Raw genomic sequence first — 15,926 nt, 5'->3', positions numbered from 1 at the left:
CTGTGAGCCAGTGTGCCTGCAAATGGGGCTGTGCCAGTGCGCATCTGTGAGCCAGTGTGCCAGCATACAGAACTGTGCCAGTGCTTAACTGTGAGCCAGTGTGCCCACAAACAGAGTGGTGCCAGTGCGCATCTGTGAGCCAGTGTGCCAGCGTACAGAACTGTGCCAGTGCACCACTGTGAACCAGTTTGCTGGCATACAGAGCTGTGCCAGTGCTTAACTGTGAGCCAGTGTGCCCGCAAACAGAGTGGTGCCAGTGCTCATCTGTGAGCCAGCGTACAGAGATGTGCGAGTGCTTATCTGTGAGCCAGTGTGCCAGCGTACAGAACTGTGCCAGTGCGCCACTGTGAGCCAGTTTGCCAGCATACAGAGCTGTGCCAGTGCTTATCTGCGAGCCACTGTGCCACTGTGTGCTGGAGTCAGTGCGGGTTTCACTGTGGGTGGTTCAGCGGCTGCAGGCTAGAGCCCCACACACCTGGATCTTGTCACACCATCCGGCGAAGTAGCGGAAAGTCTGGATGGACATGCCCACGTGCGTTTTCAGTGCCAGGGTGTAGACGGCGCCTGAGTCAATGGCTTCAATCGTCGCCAATTCCTCCTGGTGTTCCTCCATCAAATCCGCCAGTCTGGGGGAGATTCAAACCATAAGACATAGGACCAGAATTAGGCCATTGAGCCCATCGAGTCTGCTCTACTGTTCCATCATGGCTGATTTATTATCCCTCTCAACCCCATTCTCCTGCCTTCTCCCCATAACTTTTGACTCCCTGACTAATCAAAAACCTATCAACCTCTGTTTTAAACATACCCAATGACTTTCCTCCACAGCCGTCTGTGGTAATGAATTCCATGGGCTCACCACCCTCTGGCTAAAGAAATTCCTCCTCATCTCTTCTAAATGGATGTTCCTTTATTCTGAGGCTGTGTCCTCTGGTCCTATGGCAATAAATTCCACAAATTCACCACCCTCTGGCAGTTTTTTGGCAAAGTCCCTGCGGTCAGCACCAGCTTCAACTCAGGGCAGTTCCTGATACCCAGTTCCTTCGCCATAAAACATCGGAGTAGAGGCTCCCGTGACCTCTGCAGCAACCTGTCACTTCAGTCATCTGTTTACCTGTAGATGAGTCTGCCCCGGTCCCTGGGGTTCATCTTCCCCCACTCGCCAGTCTCGAAGGCTTCTCTGGCTGCGGACACTGCCTTGTCCACATCAGAGACCTGGGCCAGGGACACCTTGCAGATCACCTGGGGCAGAGACACGGAGAGGGTGAGAGAGGCAGGGGAGACAACGTGTGAGAGAAGGGCAGGGAGGTAGACAGAGAGACAGAGAGAGGGTGGTGGGCGAGACAGAGAGTGAGAGAGACCGAGAGACAGATGGAGAGAGAGAGAGAAAGAGACAGCGATAAACAGAGAGAAACTGGAAGAGAGAGGGAGGCTGAGAGAGAAACAGAGAGTGGGGGGAGTGACAGAGAGGGAAACCGGAAGAGAAACAAAGAGAGAGAGAGACAGAGAGAGAGAGATAGAAACAGAGACAGAGACAGACAGAGAGAGGGATAGAAACAGAGAGATAGGCAGTGTGAAAACAGAGAGAAACAGACAAAGACAGAGACAGACAGACAGAGGGGAGTGAAAGAGAGGGAAAAGAGAGTACAGCAGGTGGTGAAAAAGGCGAATGGTATGCTGGCATTCATAGCAAGAGGATTCGAGTACAGGAGCAGGGAGGTACTACTGCAATTGTACAAGGCCTTGGTGAGACCACAACTGGAGTATTGTGTGCAGTTTTGGTCCCCTGATCTGTGGAAAGACATCCTTGTCATAGAGGGAGTACAAAGAAGGTTCACCAGATTGATTCCTGGGATGGCAGGACTTTCATATGAAGAAAGACTGGATGAACTAGGCTCATACTCGCTGGAATTTAGAAGATTGAGGGGGGATCTTGTTGAAACATATAAAATCCTAAAGGGATTGGACAGGCTAGATGCAGGGAGATTGTTCCCAATGTTGGGGAAGTCCAGAACGAGGGGACACAATTTGAGGATAAAGGGGAAGCCTTTTAGGACCGAGATTAGGAAAAACTTCTTCACACAGAGAGTGGTGAATCTGTGGAATTCTTTGCCACAGGAAACATAGAAACATAGAAACATAGAAAATAGGTGCAGGAGTAGGCCATTCGGCCCTTTGAGCCTGCACCACCATTTATTATGATCATGGCTGATCATCCAACTCAGAACCCTGCACCAGCCTTCCCTCCATACCCACTGATCCCTTTAGCCACAAGGGCCATATCTAACTCCCTCTTAAATATAGCCAATGAACTGGCCTCAACTGTTTCCTGTGGCAGAGAATTCCACAGATTCACCACTCTCTGTGTGAAGCAGTTTTTCCTAATCTCAGTCCTAAAAGACTTCCCCTTTATCCTCAAACTGTGACTCCTCATTCTGGACTTCCCCAACATCGGGAACAATCTTCCTGCATCTAGCCTGTCCAATCCCTTTAGGATTTTATACGTTTCAATCAGATCCCCCCTTAATCTTCTAAATTCCAACGAGTACAAGCCTAGTTCATCCAGTCTTTCTTCATATGAAAGTCCTGCCATCCCAGGAATCAATCTGGTAACAGTTGAGGCCAGTTCATTGGCTATATTTAAGAGGGAGTTAGATATGGCCCTTGTGGCTAAAGGGATCAGGGGGTATGGAGGGAAGGCTGGTACAGGGTTCTGAGTTGGATGATCAGCCATGATCATAATAAATGGCGGTGCAGGCTCAAAGGGCCAAATGGCCTACTCCTGCACCTATTTTCTATGTTTCTATGAAACAGAGAGAGAGACAGAGAAACAGTAAGAGAAGGCAGCAAAGGGAAGGAGAGATAGAAACAGAGAGCCAGAGAGAGAGAGAGAGAGAGAGACAGGGAGAGAGAGAGATAGAAACAGGGAGATCGGCAGTGAGAAAACAGAGAGAAACAGAAAAAGAGACGAGGAGAGAGGGAGGAAGGGAGAAAGATGAGAGTTTGGGATAGGAACTGAGAGGAGATGATAGAGTGAGTCAGAGAGTGAAATAGCACATGAGGGATAGAGGGAATGGGGAGCATGGTTGGAGAATCTTTCTATCCCCGTCTCAGTCTCAGGCTCTCCCTCTCTCTCTTTCTGCATTGAGCTGCCAGTGGAAGTGTTGGATGTGGGTTTGATATCTACATTTAAGAGAAGTTTGGATAAGTACAAGGATGGGAAGGGTATGAGAGCTATTATCCAGGAATGGGTCAGTGGGATCAGGCAGAATAACAGTTCAGCCCTGACTAGATGGGCTGAAGGGCCTGTTTCTGTGCTGCAGGGCTCCATGACTCTCTCCAAATGGGTTCTGATGGAAGGCTGTGCCACGGACTCACCGAGCCATCGGTCGGATTGATAGAGTGGTACCAATTCCCTCCTTCTGCGTCAACAAACTCTCCGTTGATGAAGGCTTGGTGGGGCATGCGGATCGTCATGTTGTTAACGTTCATTTCAATCTGTAATCCCAGAAAATCAGCAACAAGTTAAATCAAATTAGCCCTCTGGTGTCTACGTCTGAGACCGGAACTCCAGATCAGCCCACCTCATCTCTACTTCCTCAGGAGGCTAAAGTAATTCAGCACGTCCCTGTTGACCCTCACCAATTTGTATCAATGCACCTTAGACAGCATCCCATCCGGATGCATTATGGTTTGGTACGGCAACTGCTCTGCCCATGGGCGCAGGAAACTGCAGAGAACTCTGGAAACCAGCCTCCCCTCCACCGTCTACACTTCTCACTGCCTCGGGAAACCAGCCTCCCCTCCACCGTCTACACTTCTCACTGCCTCGGGAAACCAGCCTCCCCTCCACTGTCTACACTTCTCACTGCCTCGGGAAACCAGCCTCCCCTCCACCGTCTACACTTCTCACTGCCTCGGGAAACCAGCCTCCCCTTCACCGTCTACACTTCTCACTGCCTCGGGAAACCCGCCTCCCCTCCACCGTCTACACTTCTCACTGCCTCGATAAACCAGCCTCCCCTCCACCGTCTACACTTCTCACTGCCTCGGGAAACCAGCCTCCCCTCCACCGTCTACACTTCTCACTGCCTCGGGAAACCAGCCTCCCCTCCACCGTCTACACTTCTCACTGCCTCGGGAAACCAGCCTCCCCTCCACCGTCTACACTTCTCACTGCCTCGGGAAACCAGCCTCCCCTCCACCGTCTACACTTCTCACTGCCTCGGGAAACCCGCCTCCCCTCCACCGTCTACACTTCTCACTGCCTCGATAAACCAGCCTCCCCTCCACCGTCTACACTTCTCACTGCCTCGGGAAACCAGCCTCCCCTCCACCGTCTACACTTCTCACTGCCTCGGGAAACCAGCCTCCCCTTCACCGTCTACACTTCTCACTGCCTCGGGAAACCCGCCTCCCCTCCACCGTCTACACTTCTCACTGCCTCGATAAACCAGCCTCCCCTCCACCGTCTACACTTCTCACTGCCTCGGGAAACCAGCCTCCCCTCCACCGTCTACACTTCTCACTGCCTCGGGAAACCAGCCTCCCCTCCACCGTCTACACTTCTCACTGCCTCGGGAAACCAGCCTCCCCTCCACCGTCTACACTTCTCACTGCCTCGGGAAACCAGCCTCCCCTCCACCGTCTACACTTCTCACTGCCTCGGGAAACCCGCCTCCCCTCCACCGTCTACACTTCTCACTGCCTCGATAAACCAGCCTCCCCTCCACCGTCTACACTTCTCACTGCCTCGGGAAACCAGCCTCCCCTCCACCGTCTACACTTCTCACTGCCTCGGGAAACCAGCTGGCGTCATCAAAGACCCCACCCACCCCCGACTTTCTCTCTTCTTTCTCCTCTCATCATACATTATAACCCTTTAGGACATCGTTAAGGAGGGATTTTTTTTTATCCAAGGGGTGGTAAATCTGTGGAATTTATTGCCACAGGTGGCTGTGGAGGCCATTGGGTATATTTAAAGTGAAGGTTGATAGGTTCTTGATTAGTCAGGGTGTGAAAGGCTATGAGAAGAAGACAGGAGAATATGCTTGAGAAGGATAATGAATCAGCCATGATGGAATGATGGAGCAGACTCTATGGGCTGAATGGCCTAATTCTGTTATTATGGTCTTATCAGCAAATATGATTGCGTGAGATTTAAATTGGAGAATAAAGCCCCGTGTGGCAAGACCAGGACAACCCTCCTCCATGGGCATAAAGTGACCAGACCACTCACCTCACACAAAGGGCAGGACATCTCCAACAAGAACCCACCATATCTCTTTGTTCTGCAGCTACCATCCAAAACTTCTTTGGCAGCACCTCTGAAATCTGCAGTCTCCAACTCAACAAGAACAAGGGCAGCAGGGGTCTGGTCAGTACCCCAGCCACAGGTCCTCCTCTGAGGTGCACACACTTGGAAAGACTCAGTGGCCATTTTATTAGGTCCACCTGTACTCCAGCTCGTTAATGGAAATATCTAATCAGCCAATCACGTGGCAGCAACTCAATGCATAGAAGCATGTAGACATGGTCAAGAGATTCAGATGTTGTTCAAACCAAACATCAGAATGGGGAAGAAATGTGATCTAAGTGACTTTAACTGTGCAATGATTGTTGGTGCCAGACGGGGTGGTTTGAGTATCTCAGAAACTGCTGATCTCCTGGGATCTTCACACACAATAATCTCTAGAAGCTGACAGTGACTCAAATAACCATGTGTCACAACAGTGGGATGCAGAAGAGCATGTCTGAATGTGCCACACATCGCACTTTGAAGGAGATGGTTTACAGAAGCACAAGGCCATGGATGTACATTCAGTGGCTATTTCATTAGGTACCTGAGATAGTGAGGGTATATCACCATTTAATTGTCTTTGGGTTGAAACCCTGAGACCTCTGCACCAGGGCTGTGGGACCAGAGGGGCTGCAGCAGTCCAAGGGGGTGACTCACCCCCCACCTTCTCAAGGACAGGAACAAGTGCTAGTCACTGTCGTTGCCCACATCACAGAGACAGACAGGAGAAGCTAGGGGCAGGGAACTCGGAGGGAGACAGCAGACAAGCACCTGTGACCTCGTGTTCCTGGGTGTGAGGGCCTGCCTTCCCCAAAACCAGGAGACACCACAAAGGCATGAGTTCATCCAGTGACCCCTTTAATATAAGAACTGGAGTGGACCAGGCCACTCGGCCCTTCCTGTTTCCCCTCCCCATTCATCAAAGCAGACCTTCCACCTCGGCTCTGCTGTCCAGCACAACCCCTGTCCTTTCATCAGGATGAAGTGTCTCGTCCAGAATTGTCGACTGTTTATTCCCCTCCATAGATGCTGCCTGACCTGCTGAGTTCCTCCAGCACTTTGTGCGTGTTACTCTGGATTTCCAGCGTCTGCAGGATCTCTTGTTTTTATGATTTGCTGCCCTCCCCACACCCCTCACTTCACTTTGTGCCCAGAAATCTGTCTTAACTAAACTCAGAGATTCCACATCCCTCCGGGGTAGAGAGTTCCAGTGACTTGCCACCCTTTGAATGAAAACAGTTCTCACTATCTCTGTACTAAACAGTTGACCTGTTATTCTCAGACTGTGCCCCTGGTCCTTGACCACTTCCCCCCCAGACAGGGGAAAGACCTTCTTCAGTTGCAACTCTGAGGCCGTGGATAATTCAGAATGTTTCAACGATATGTCCTAGTCTCCTACCCTAGCAGACCTTGTCTGATGCACTGGGTATTGAAGAGTGAGGGTGTATTAAAGAGTTGAGGGGGTATTGAAGAATGATGGGGTGATGAAGCATGAGGGTGTATTGAAGAGTGAGGGGGTATTGAAGAGTGATGGGGTAATGAAGAGTGATGAGGGGGTAATGAAGAGTGATGGGGTAATGAAGAGTGATGAGGGGGTAATGAAGAGTGAGGGGGTAATGAAGAATGAGGGGGTATTGAAGAGTGATGGGGTAATGAAGAGTGAGGGGGTAATGAAGAGTGAGGACATATTGAAGAGTGAGGGGGTAATGGGTAAAGACTGGGTGGGCTATTGACAGGAGTGGTGATCGAGGGTAAGTTGGATTGGGTTGGGATCATTTCTGTATATAGAACAATCTATGATTCAAAAGTGCTCACAAATCATTTTCTGGTTTGGCACAGACGGGGCGGGGTGATCAGAAGGAACCTTTTATTGCTCGAGAAATAGATTAAGAGGAGATTTGATAGAGCTATATAAAATTATGAGGGGTATAGATAGGGTAAGTTCAAGCAAGCTTTGCCTTTGAGATTTGGTAAGACTAGAGGTCATAGGTAAAGGGTGGAAGGTGAAACGTTTAAGGGGAAACTCTTCACTCAGGGTGGTGAGAGAGAGGTTCGGATATGTACATGGATGGGAGGGGTGTGTCAACCACTGGTCCAGACGCAGGTGAATGGAATGACACAGAATGATAGCTTGTCACAAGCTAGATGGGCTGAAGGTCTTGCATCTGTGTTGTAGTGCCCTCTGGCTCCACGGTCTTTCCTTGGCACTGCCAACTTATCATCTTAAGCTATTTCTATTTTACGTGTTTTTTGGGCCATTGATGAGTTGGACATGGAAACTGTTTCCCGACATATTAATGGAAACTCCACGTACGTAGTCTATCACCATCTCCTCTTCCTCATCCTCGCCCCGGAACTTTCTCACGATCATCTGCATGAAGTCCTCGAAGGTTGTGGCCATGTAGACATCTTCGTTCTGCAGTTGAAGACCATTGCATTTCAGCCTGATTTCTTCCACCAGCCTACAGCAACAAGGAGACTCAGTTAGAAACAGTCGGGTTCTGACCACACCAGGGTTATTGACAGGTGGACAAGATATGTTGGTGTTGGAAACATACTGACACTTGTGGCTATAACCAGCACATCCTCAGACAGTGTTGGATGTTGAGGCCAATGACACATTCACTGCACATGAAATCTTGCCTAAGAAATCCTTTGAAGAGATAACAAGCAGGAGATTCAAAGGAGAATGGGTGGATGTTATGTACTTGGATTTTCAGAAGGAGAATATCGGAGAGGGTTCAGAGGAGGTTCACGAGAATGAATGAAAGGGTTATCATGAGCAGAGATTGAAGGCTATGGTCCTGTACCTGCTGGAATTCAGCAGAATAGGGAGGCAGAATCTCATTGAAACCTATCGAATGTTGAAAGGCCTAGATAGATGTGGAGAGGACGTTTCCTTTGGTGCAGGAGTCTAGAACCGGAGACGTTCATTCAGAACAGAGATAGGGAAGAATTTCTTTAATCAGAGGGTGATGAACCTATGGAATTCGATACCCCAGGGAGATGGATCTATGGAATTTGTTACCCCAGGCAGTTGTGGAGGCCACATCACTGGGTGTATTTCAGATGGAAGTTGATAGGTTCTTCATTAGTCAGGGTGTGAAAGGTTACGGGGAGAAGGCGGGAGAATGGGGTTGAGAGGGAAATGGATCAGTCACAGAGGAATGGTGGAGCAGACCCGATGGAATGGCAGTGTGTTGGTTAGTGCAATCAGCCTACGATGCCAGCCAACACTGATTGCAATTCAATCCCCAACACTTTCTGTAAGGAGTTTGTACGTTCTCCCCATGATGGTGTGTGGTTTCCTTCGAGTCCTCCAGCTTCCTTCCACCAGTCCAAAGATGTATGGTTAGCAAGGATTAGTAAGTTGTGGGCATGCTTTGTTGGTGCTGGAAGTGTGATGCGATCCTGTCGTCTGCCCCCTGCACACCTTCAGACACTGGTCGCAAGCAATACATTCTACTCTACGCTTCGACAGCTGGATGTACACGTGACAAATAAAGCAAATCCTTATCACTGTCGTTGAATTTGATCTGATTTGCCCTCACAAACATTTCTTCCTTGTTTATAGACACAGTGTAAAGTTCAGTATTAACACAAGAGATTTCAGCTTCCTAAACCTGTATCACATCTTTACTGCAGGAAGAACTTTCACAGCAACCTTGCCCCTGTGAAGGTGCAGTGGACTCATCAGATTATAATTAACAAGTTAATGCAAGAATCTGATGAATGATTCATCGAAAAACAAATCAAAGGACAAAGGGTAATGTTTATCATTCCTGGTAGAAATGTTGCATGAAGTTTGCAGACCTTCAGCGTAACATCAAACACAGCGAGCCAGAGCCACAGCAGAGAGAACGGTCCAGGTTAATCTACGTCAATGACCTTTCACTACCTCTGTCACTCCATCACTTGTCATCTGACCTGCCGAGCGATTCCAGATCCTCTGTGCTCTGTCTCACTTTCCCAGCAGACAATGCGTTTTGCTTTGGGTACAGTGACTCGGAGGGTTGACGTATCAGTGCCGGGAGTCTCTGTATCTGTGCTCACTCCTGATTCTCTTCAAATATTGATGATTTTGTGACAACATCTCAAAATATACAGTGTAATATGTTGTGTACATCAAATCAAACCAGGGAGGATTGTGCTGGGCAGCCCGCAAGTATCCCCATGCTTCTGGCACCCACTTAGTTTGCCCACAACTTGCTAACCCTAACTTGCACGCCTTGGGACTGTGGGAGGAACCTGGAGGAAACCCACGCGGTCATGGGGAGAACGTACAATCTCCTCACAGACAGTGGCGGGTAATGAATTGTGAAGTGTTGCACCAACCACTACATGGCCGTTCCGTCACGGTAAAGCCAGTGTAACTGAGGTCAGTGGGTGCTTACTGTGCAGCAAGTGAGTTCGAGGACCGCGAGGTAACGGTGCAGCTCTGTAAAACCCTGGTTAGTCCACACTTACAATGCTTCATTCTGGCCATCTTCATGTTCTTCTCCCTCTCCAAAGAGGCTGCCGCATACCTTGGGGGGTTTCTTAGTGAAATGGAGTGCCTTCCCCACAAGCTGGTGCTGGGTCTATCCTCATCTGGTACAGAAGAGGCCTGCCTGCTCATTAACACATGTAGGCCATTCTGCCCATTGGATCCATGCCTGCTTCCATGGAGTAATCCATCAGGCCCGTACCCCCTCCTCATCTCTCTGTAGCCCTCCAATTTATTCTCTGACAAATGTCCAGAGGTACACTGTAGGATGTACCCTGACTGGCTCCATCATGGCCTGACATGGCAGTTCTCATTCACAGAAATACAAGAGGCCGCAGAAGGTCATGGACTCAGTCCGGGGGGCTATCATGGACTCAGTCCGGGGGTCTATCATGGACTCAGTCCAGGGGGCTATCATGGACTCAGTCCGGGGGGCTATCATGGACTCAGTCCGGGGGTCTATCATGGACTCAGTCCGGGGGGCTATCATGGACTCAGTCCGGGGGTCTATCATGGACTCAGGCCTCCCCACCTCTGTCTCAAGAAGTCAAGATGTATCATCATGGATGACAATTGGTGACCTACTACAGTGTGAAGGACTCCACCCCACAATGCACATTACTGTCTGCCTGCAATGCACTGCCTCTGTAACTGTAACACTCTATTCTGCATTCTGTCATCGCTTTACCTTGCACTGGGATCTGAACCAGCTGAGAAAATGGGCTGAAAATGGCAGGGTGGAACGTAATGCAGACAAGAGTGAGGTGTTCTGTGAGGCGACCTCGTCTCTCTGCTGAACTGAGGCAGTGGCCTGCAACTAACCGGCTTCTGAATCAGCTGCAGTGAAGGCTGACTGGGCACTCTCTGTAGTGAACTGCATGTCTGAGTGCTATCTGCTTAGTTCACTGTTCGCACGGTTTTATCCCTCTGCACATTTCATGGGTTCTATTGGGTTTCTTTGTTTTGTGGCTCCCTGCGAGGACATGAATCTCAAGGGAGCATAAAAAATGTCCTTTGATAATAAATTTACATTGAACTTTCAAAACTCTCATGGTCACAGGAAGAACATGCAAACTCCACACAGACAGTGCTGAAGGCTGGGATCAAACAGGGGACTCTGGAGCTATGTAGTAATGGTTCTACCCTCTGCACCAGCTCCTAGATACATCACAATCCACCTTGATCACACAAACAAACAAAACAAAATCCTAATAAAAAGATTTCTGATCAGTTTTGCTTTTCCATGACTGTGACTCGCAGGGGTTCTGAATATGAAGGGGCTCCCGTGAACAATGGCGGAAGCGTTACCTGACCACATCCATCGACGCAGCTCCAGATTTGAAGAAATCAGTCGTTTCCACGATTTCTGCCACGTTGGAAAGTATGCCTTTCCAAACAGCCTGGAAGCAAGGACATACGGAACAACGTTAAACGTGGTGAGGAAAGGTAGGACACAGCATCAGAGGGGTTCCACCAGACCATGACACCCTCCAAAGTACACAACGAAGGGTCTCGGCCTGAAACGTCGACTGTACCTCTTCCTAGAGATGCTGCCTGGCCTGCTGCGTTCACCAACAACTTTGATGTGTGCCAACTGTAAGGGGTTTTTTTTTTACCTTGAAACTTCCAAAGCCACACTCCTGGGGTCAGACACAGAGTGAGGCTCCCTCCACACTGTCCCATCACACATTCCTGGGGTCAGACACAGAGTGAATCTCCCTCCACACCGTCCCATCACACATTCCTGGGGTCAGACACAGAGTGAGGCTCCCTCCACACTGTCCCGTCGCAAGAATGCAGAGGAAGCTAGTGGACTTCTTCTGGGGAAACAGGAAGCACTGGGTCTCTGCAGCGGTTCTGAGTCTCCCAGAAGGAGAGGGCGGACAGTCGCTGGTGTGTGTACGCACACGACTGGCGGCTCTCCGCCTCAGGACGCTGCAGAGATTCCTGTACGCCGAGCACCCTCCCAGGTGGCACGTGTTGGCGACTTTCTTCCTCCGGAGGGGCTGCTGTCTTGCCGAAGATATGCAGCTACCACCGGCGGGCGTCAGCCGTGCTGCTTTGCAGAGGCTGCCCGGCTTCTATCAGGACCTACTGAGAGTCTGGAACATGGTTGCCTCAGGCCGGGAATCCCCTCCTCTGGCAGAGGGCGGGGTCCTGGCCGACCCTTGCCCTGTCTCAACGGATGTCAGTGCGGCTCAGGTGTGTGGAACGACTCGGGCTGAGCTGCTCGTCGGGCCCAGGCCCCGCAGCCTTACCCGAGAGACGAATCCACACAACTTGAGCCGTCTTTCATCAACACCCACAATCCCATTTAGGGATGCAGGCAGGAGGTACCTTTACGGGCTGCTGCTCCACACCCTCCACTTCCTAGCATTTGTCCACCGTCCCGACACGCCATGGCGGTCGGTCTTTCCACCTGGAGGTGAGGGGGGTCCCCAGTGGAAGTCCCTCTACAAGGGAGTCCTTCCCATGCACCTTGGGGATCTCGGCTGGAGGGTGCTGCATAAAGCGGTGCCCTGCAATAAGTTCTTTAGTTTGTACACGGATCTCCCAGCCGCGTGTCACTTCTGCGGGCTGGAGGAGACCGTGTACCATATGTACGTGGAGTGTGTGAGGCTGCAGCCCCTTTTCGCGTATTTGCGTGGGCTGCTTCTCGCCTTCTGGTTGCATTTCAGTCCCACCCTATTCATATATGGTCATCCAGTAAGGAGGGGGGCACAGAGGGATGAGGATGTCCTTGTCAACTTGCTCCTGGGGCTGGCAAAAATTGCCATCCGTGGCTCCTGGAAAAGGGTGGCAGGAGGTTCTCCCCGGGCGGACTGCCTGGCTATGTTTAGGGGGTATGTTCGAGCCCGGGTGAACATTGAAAAGGAATACGCACAGTCCACGGCGACCGTCGAGATGTTCCGGGACCGTTGGGCTCCGCGGGGTGTAAATGCCATCATTGACGAGGATGGCAATATATTGGTTTAACATGTATTGTCTGTTTGTAGTGTAGTAAATGTGTTATTCACTGGGTTTGTAAATATTGTATAGCACCGACATTTGTAATAAAGAATTTTGTTAAAATAAAAAAAAAAAAAGGGGTCAGACACAGAGTGAATCTCCCTCCACACTGTCCCATCACACACTCCTGGGGTCAGACACAGAGTGAGGCTCCCTCCACACTGTCCCATCACACATTCCTGGGGTCAGACACAGAGTGAGGCTCCCTCCACACCGTCCCATCACACATTCCTGGGGTCAGACACAGAGTGAGGCTCCCTCCACACTGTCCCATCACACATTCCTGGGGTCAGACACAGAGTGAGGCTCCCTCCACACTGTCCCATCACACACTCCCGGGGTCAGACACAGAGTGAGGCTCCCTCCACACTGTCCCATCACACATTCCTGGGGTCAGACACAGAGTGAGGCTCCCTCCACACTGTCCCATCACACACTCCTGGTGTCAGACACAGGGTGAAGCTCCCTCCACACTGTCCCATCACACACTCCCGGGGTCAGACACAGAGTGAGGCTCCCTCCACACTGGGAGGAAATCGGAGCACCCAGAGGAAACCCATGCAGGCATGAGGAGAACGTACAAATTCCTTATAGACAGCAGCAGGAAATTTACCCAAGTCACTGGTGCTGTAATAGTGTTATGTTAACAATTACGCTATCGTGTCCTGCCCAGGAAACAGGAACAGTGGTCCAGCATATTAGACTACACGGACACACTACCATGCCAAATTCCTGACTGTACTGTGTCACTCTGAGCTTTTGAATCACTTACTCGAATTTCCTCTTTGATCTTCTTCTCTTCTTCAGTTAACTCCAGCGAGGAGCTCTCAGTGGAGGAGAAGTACTTTGAGGCTGGAATCATCTTCCCATCTTCAAACTGGAGGTTTTTCACCAACAGCTGAAAAACAACCAAAATCTCTGAGCAGCTAACCAGATACTGGGATGAAACAGCGGGTGATCTCTGGCAAACACTTTGATGAGTTCTGCCCTTCCCTGCAGGCCCCCCTCACCCCCGCTAGATGCTAGAGTTTTCCAACGCAAAGTCTCATTACCATTTTCCCGTCATTGCCAAAGAGGACCAGTCCATTCCTGGCCACGACAGCGGGCCTATGAGCTCCAGGGATCTCCAGAGTCTGCCCCTGGGGAGGTGCACTGTCGAGGAGCGTTGAGCCAAAAAACGTCAGCTTCTGGAACAGAAGGAAGGAACAACTCATCACGTTGCTCTGAGCAGCCACAGGAAAGGAAACAGGTCTTTAGCACGTACCCCACCCCACCCATCCATTCAGATCATGGCAGACACAACCCAGACCATCACAGAAAGCAGCCGTCCCTCCACGGCCTTTGTCCACATTTCTAGCTGCCTCGGTAAAACAGTCGGCAGAATCATCCACCCCAGACATTCTCCCTTCTCTCCCCTTCCTTCGGACAGAAGACAGAAACCTGAGAACAGGTAACCTCAGACTCAAGCAGAGCATCTGCCCCGCAGTTAGAAGACTTTTGAATAGACTTCTTGTGTGATAACGTAAAAACCGTGATCTCCAAATCTACCTCACCGAGGCCCTTGCTATTGTCTGCCTGCAATGCACTTTCGCTGTATTCTGCGCTCTGTGACTGCGTTTCCCTCCACACTATCCCGTGTGGAATGATCGGCATGGGTGACAGGAAAAATAATGCCCCTTCAATCTTTCCATAAATCTATGCCCCCCAGGTTCGGTCTCACCTACCCTGGGGAAAAGGCTGTAACCAGCCAGCTTAAATATGTCCCTCCTGATCTTATACCCTTCATAAACTCGACTCTGATGTAATACCCCGATAAACTCGACTCTGATTTTAAGCCCGGATAAACTCGACTCTGATCTCAAGCCCGGATAAACTCGACTCTGATCTTACACCCAGATAAACTCGACGCTGGTCTTACACCCGGATAAACTCGAATCTGATCTTACACCCGGATAAACTCGACTCTCATCTTACACCCGGATAAACTCAATGCTGATCTTACACCCGGATAAACTCGACTCTGATCTTATACCCGGATAAACTCGACGCTGATCTTACACCCGGATAAACTTGACTCTGATATTATACCCGGGTAAACTCGACTCTGATCTTACACCCGGAAAAACTCGACTCTGATCTTACACACGGATAAACTTGACGTTGATCTTACACCCGGATAAACTCGACTCTGATCTTATACCCGGATAAACTCGACTCTGATCTTACACCCGGATAAACTCGACGCTGATCTTATACCCGGGTAAACTCGACTCTGACCTTACACCCGGATAAACTCGACTCTGATCTTACACCCGGATAAACTCGACTCTGATCTTACACCCGGATAAACTGGACCCTGACCTTACACCCGGATAAACTCGACTCTGATCTTACACCCGGATAAACTCGGCTCTGATCTTATACCCGGATAAACTGGACCCTGATCTTACACTCGGATAAATTTGGCTCTGATCTTATACCCGGATAAACTTGACTCTGATCTTACACCCGGATAAACTCGACTCTGATCTTACACCCGGTTAAACTCGGCTCTGATCTTACACCCGGATAAACTCGAATCAGATCTTATACCCGGATAAACTCAGCTCTGATCTTACACCCGGATAAACTCGGCTCTGATCTCAGGCCTGGATAAACTCAACTCTGATCTTATACCCAGATAAACTCGGTTCTGATCTTATACCCGGATAAACTCGACTCTGATCTTACACCCGAATAGATTCGACGCTGATCTTATACCCGGTTAAACTCGGCTCTGATCTTACACCCGGATAAACTCGACTCTGATCTTATACCCCTGATAAACTCGACTCTGATCTTATACCTGGATAAACTCAGCTCTGATCTTATACCCAGATAAACTTGACTCTGATCTTACACCCGGATAAACTTGACTCTGATCTTCTACCCGGATAAACTCGACTCTGATCTTATACACTTGATAAACTCGAATCTGATCTTACACCTGGATAAATTCGACGCTGCTCTTACACCCGGATAAACTCAACTCTGATCTTATACCCGGATAAACTCGGCTCTGATCTTATACCCGGATAAACTCGACTCTGATCTTACACCCGGATAAACTCGACTCTGATCTTACACCCGGAT

General features: G+C 49.9%; 1 protein-coding gene across 1 annotated transcript in view; it reads right to left on the bottom strand.

The window, feature by feature from the left end:
- LOC140193180 (cytosolic 10-formyltetrahydrofolate dehydrogenase-like) overlaps nucleotides 1-14,008 on the bottom strand; it is a 57,019-nt gene extending 43,011 nt beyond the window's left edge. The window contains exons 1-7 of the mRNA XM_072250585.1: nucleotides 13,847-14,008; nucleotides 13,567-13,692; nucleotides 11,094-11,185; nucleotides 7,614-7,761; nucleotides 3,379-3,498; nucleotides 1,115-1,242; nucleotides 476-626 (exon numbers count right to left, since the gene is read on the bottom strand). Coding sequence (XP_072106686.1) covers nucleotides 476-626; nucleotides 1,115-1,242; nucleotides 3,379-3,498; nucleotides 7,614-7,761; nucleotides 11,094-11,185; nucleotides 13,567-13,692; nucleotides 13,847-14,008 — 927 coding nt within the window. The remainder of the gene's footprint in view (nucleotides 1-475; nucleotides 627-1,114; nucleotides 1,243-3,378; nucleotides 3,499-7,613; nucleotides 7,762-11,093; nucleotides 11,186-13,566; nucleotides 13,693-13,846) is intronic.
- Between the last annotated feature and the right edge of the window lie 1,918 nt (nucleotides 14,009-15,926).

The sequence above is a fragment of the Mobula birostris genome, unplaced genomic scaffold, assembly GCF_030028105.1.
Source record: "Mobula birostris isolate sMobBir1 unplaced genomic scaffold, sMobBir1.hap1 scaffold_420, whole genome shotgun sequence".
In the NCBI taxonomy this organism is placed as follows: domain Eukaryota; kingdom Metazoa; phylum Chordata; class Chondrichthyes; order Myliobatiformes; family Myliobatidae; genus Mobula; species Mobula birostris.
This window is presented reverse-complemented; position numbering and strand designations above follow the sequence as displayed.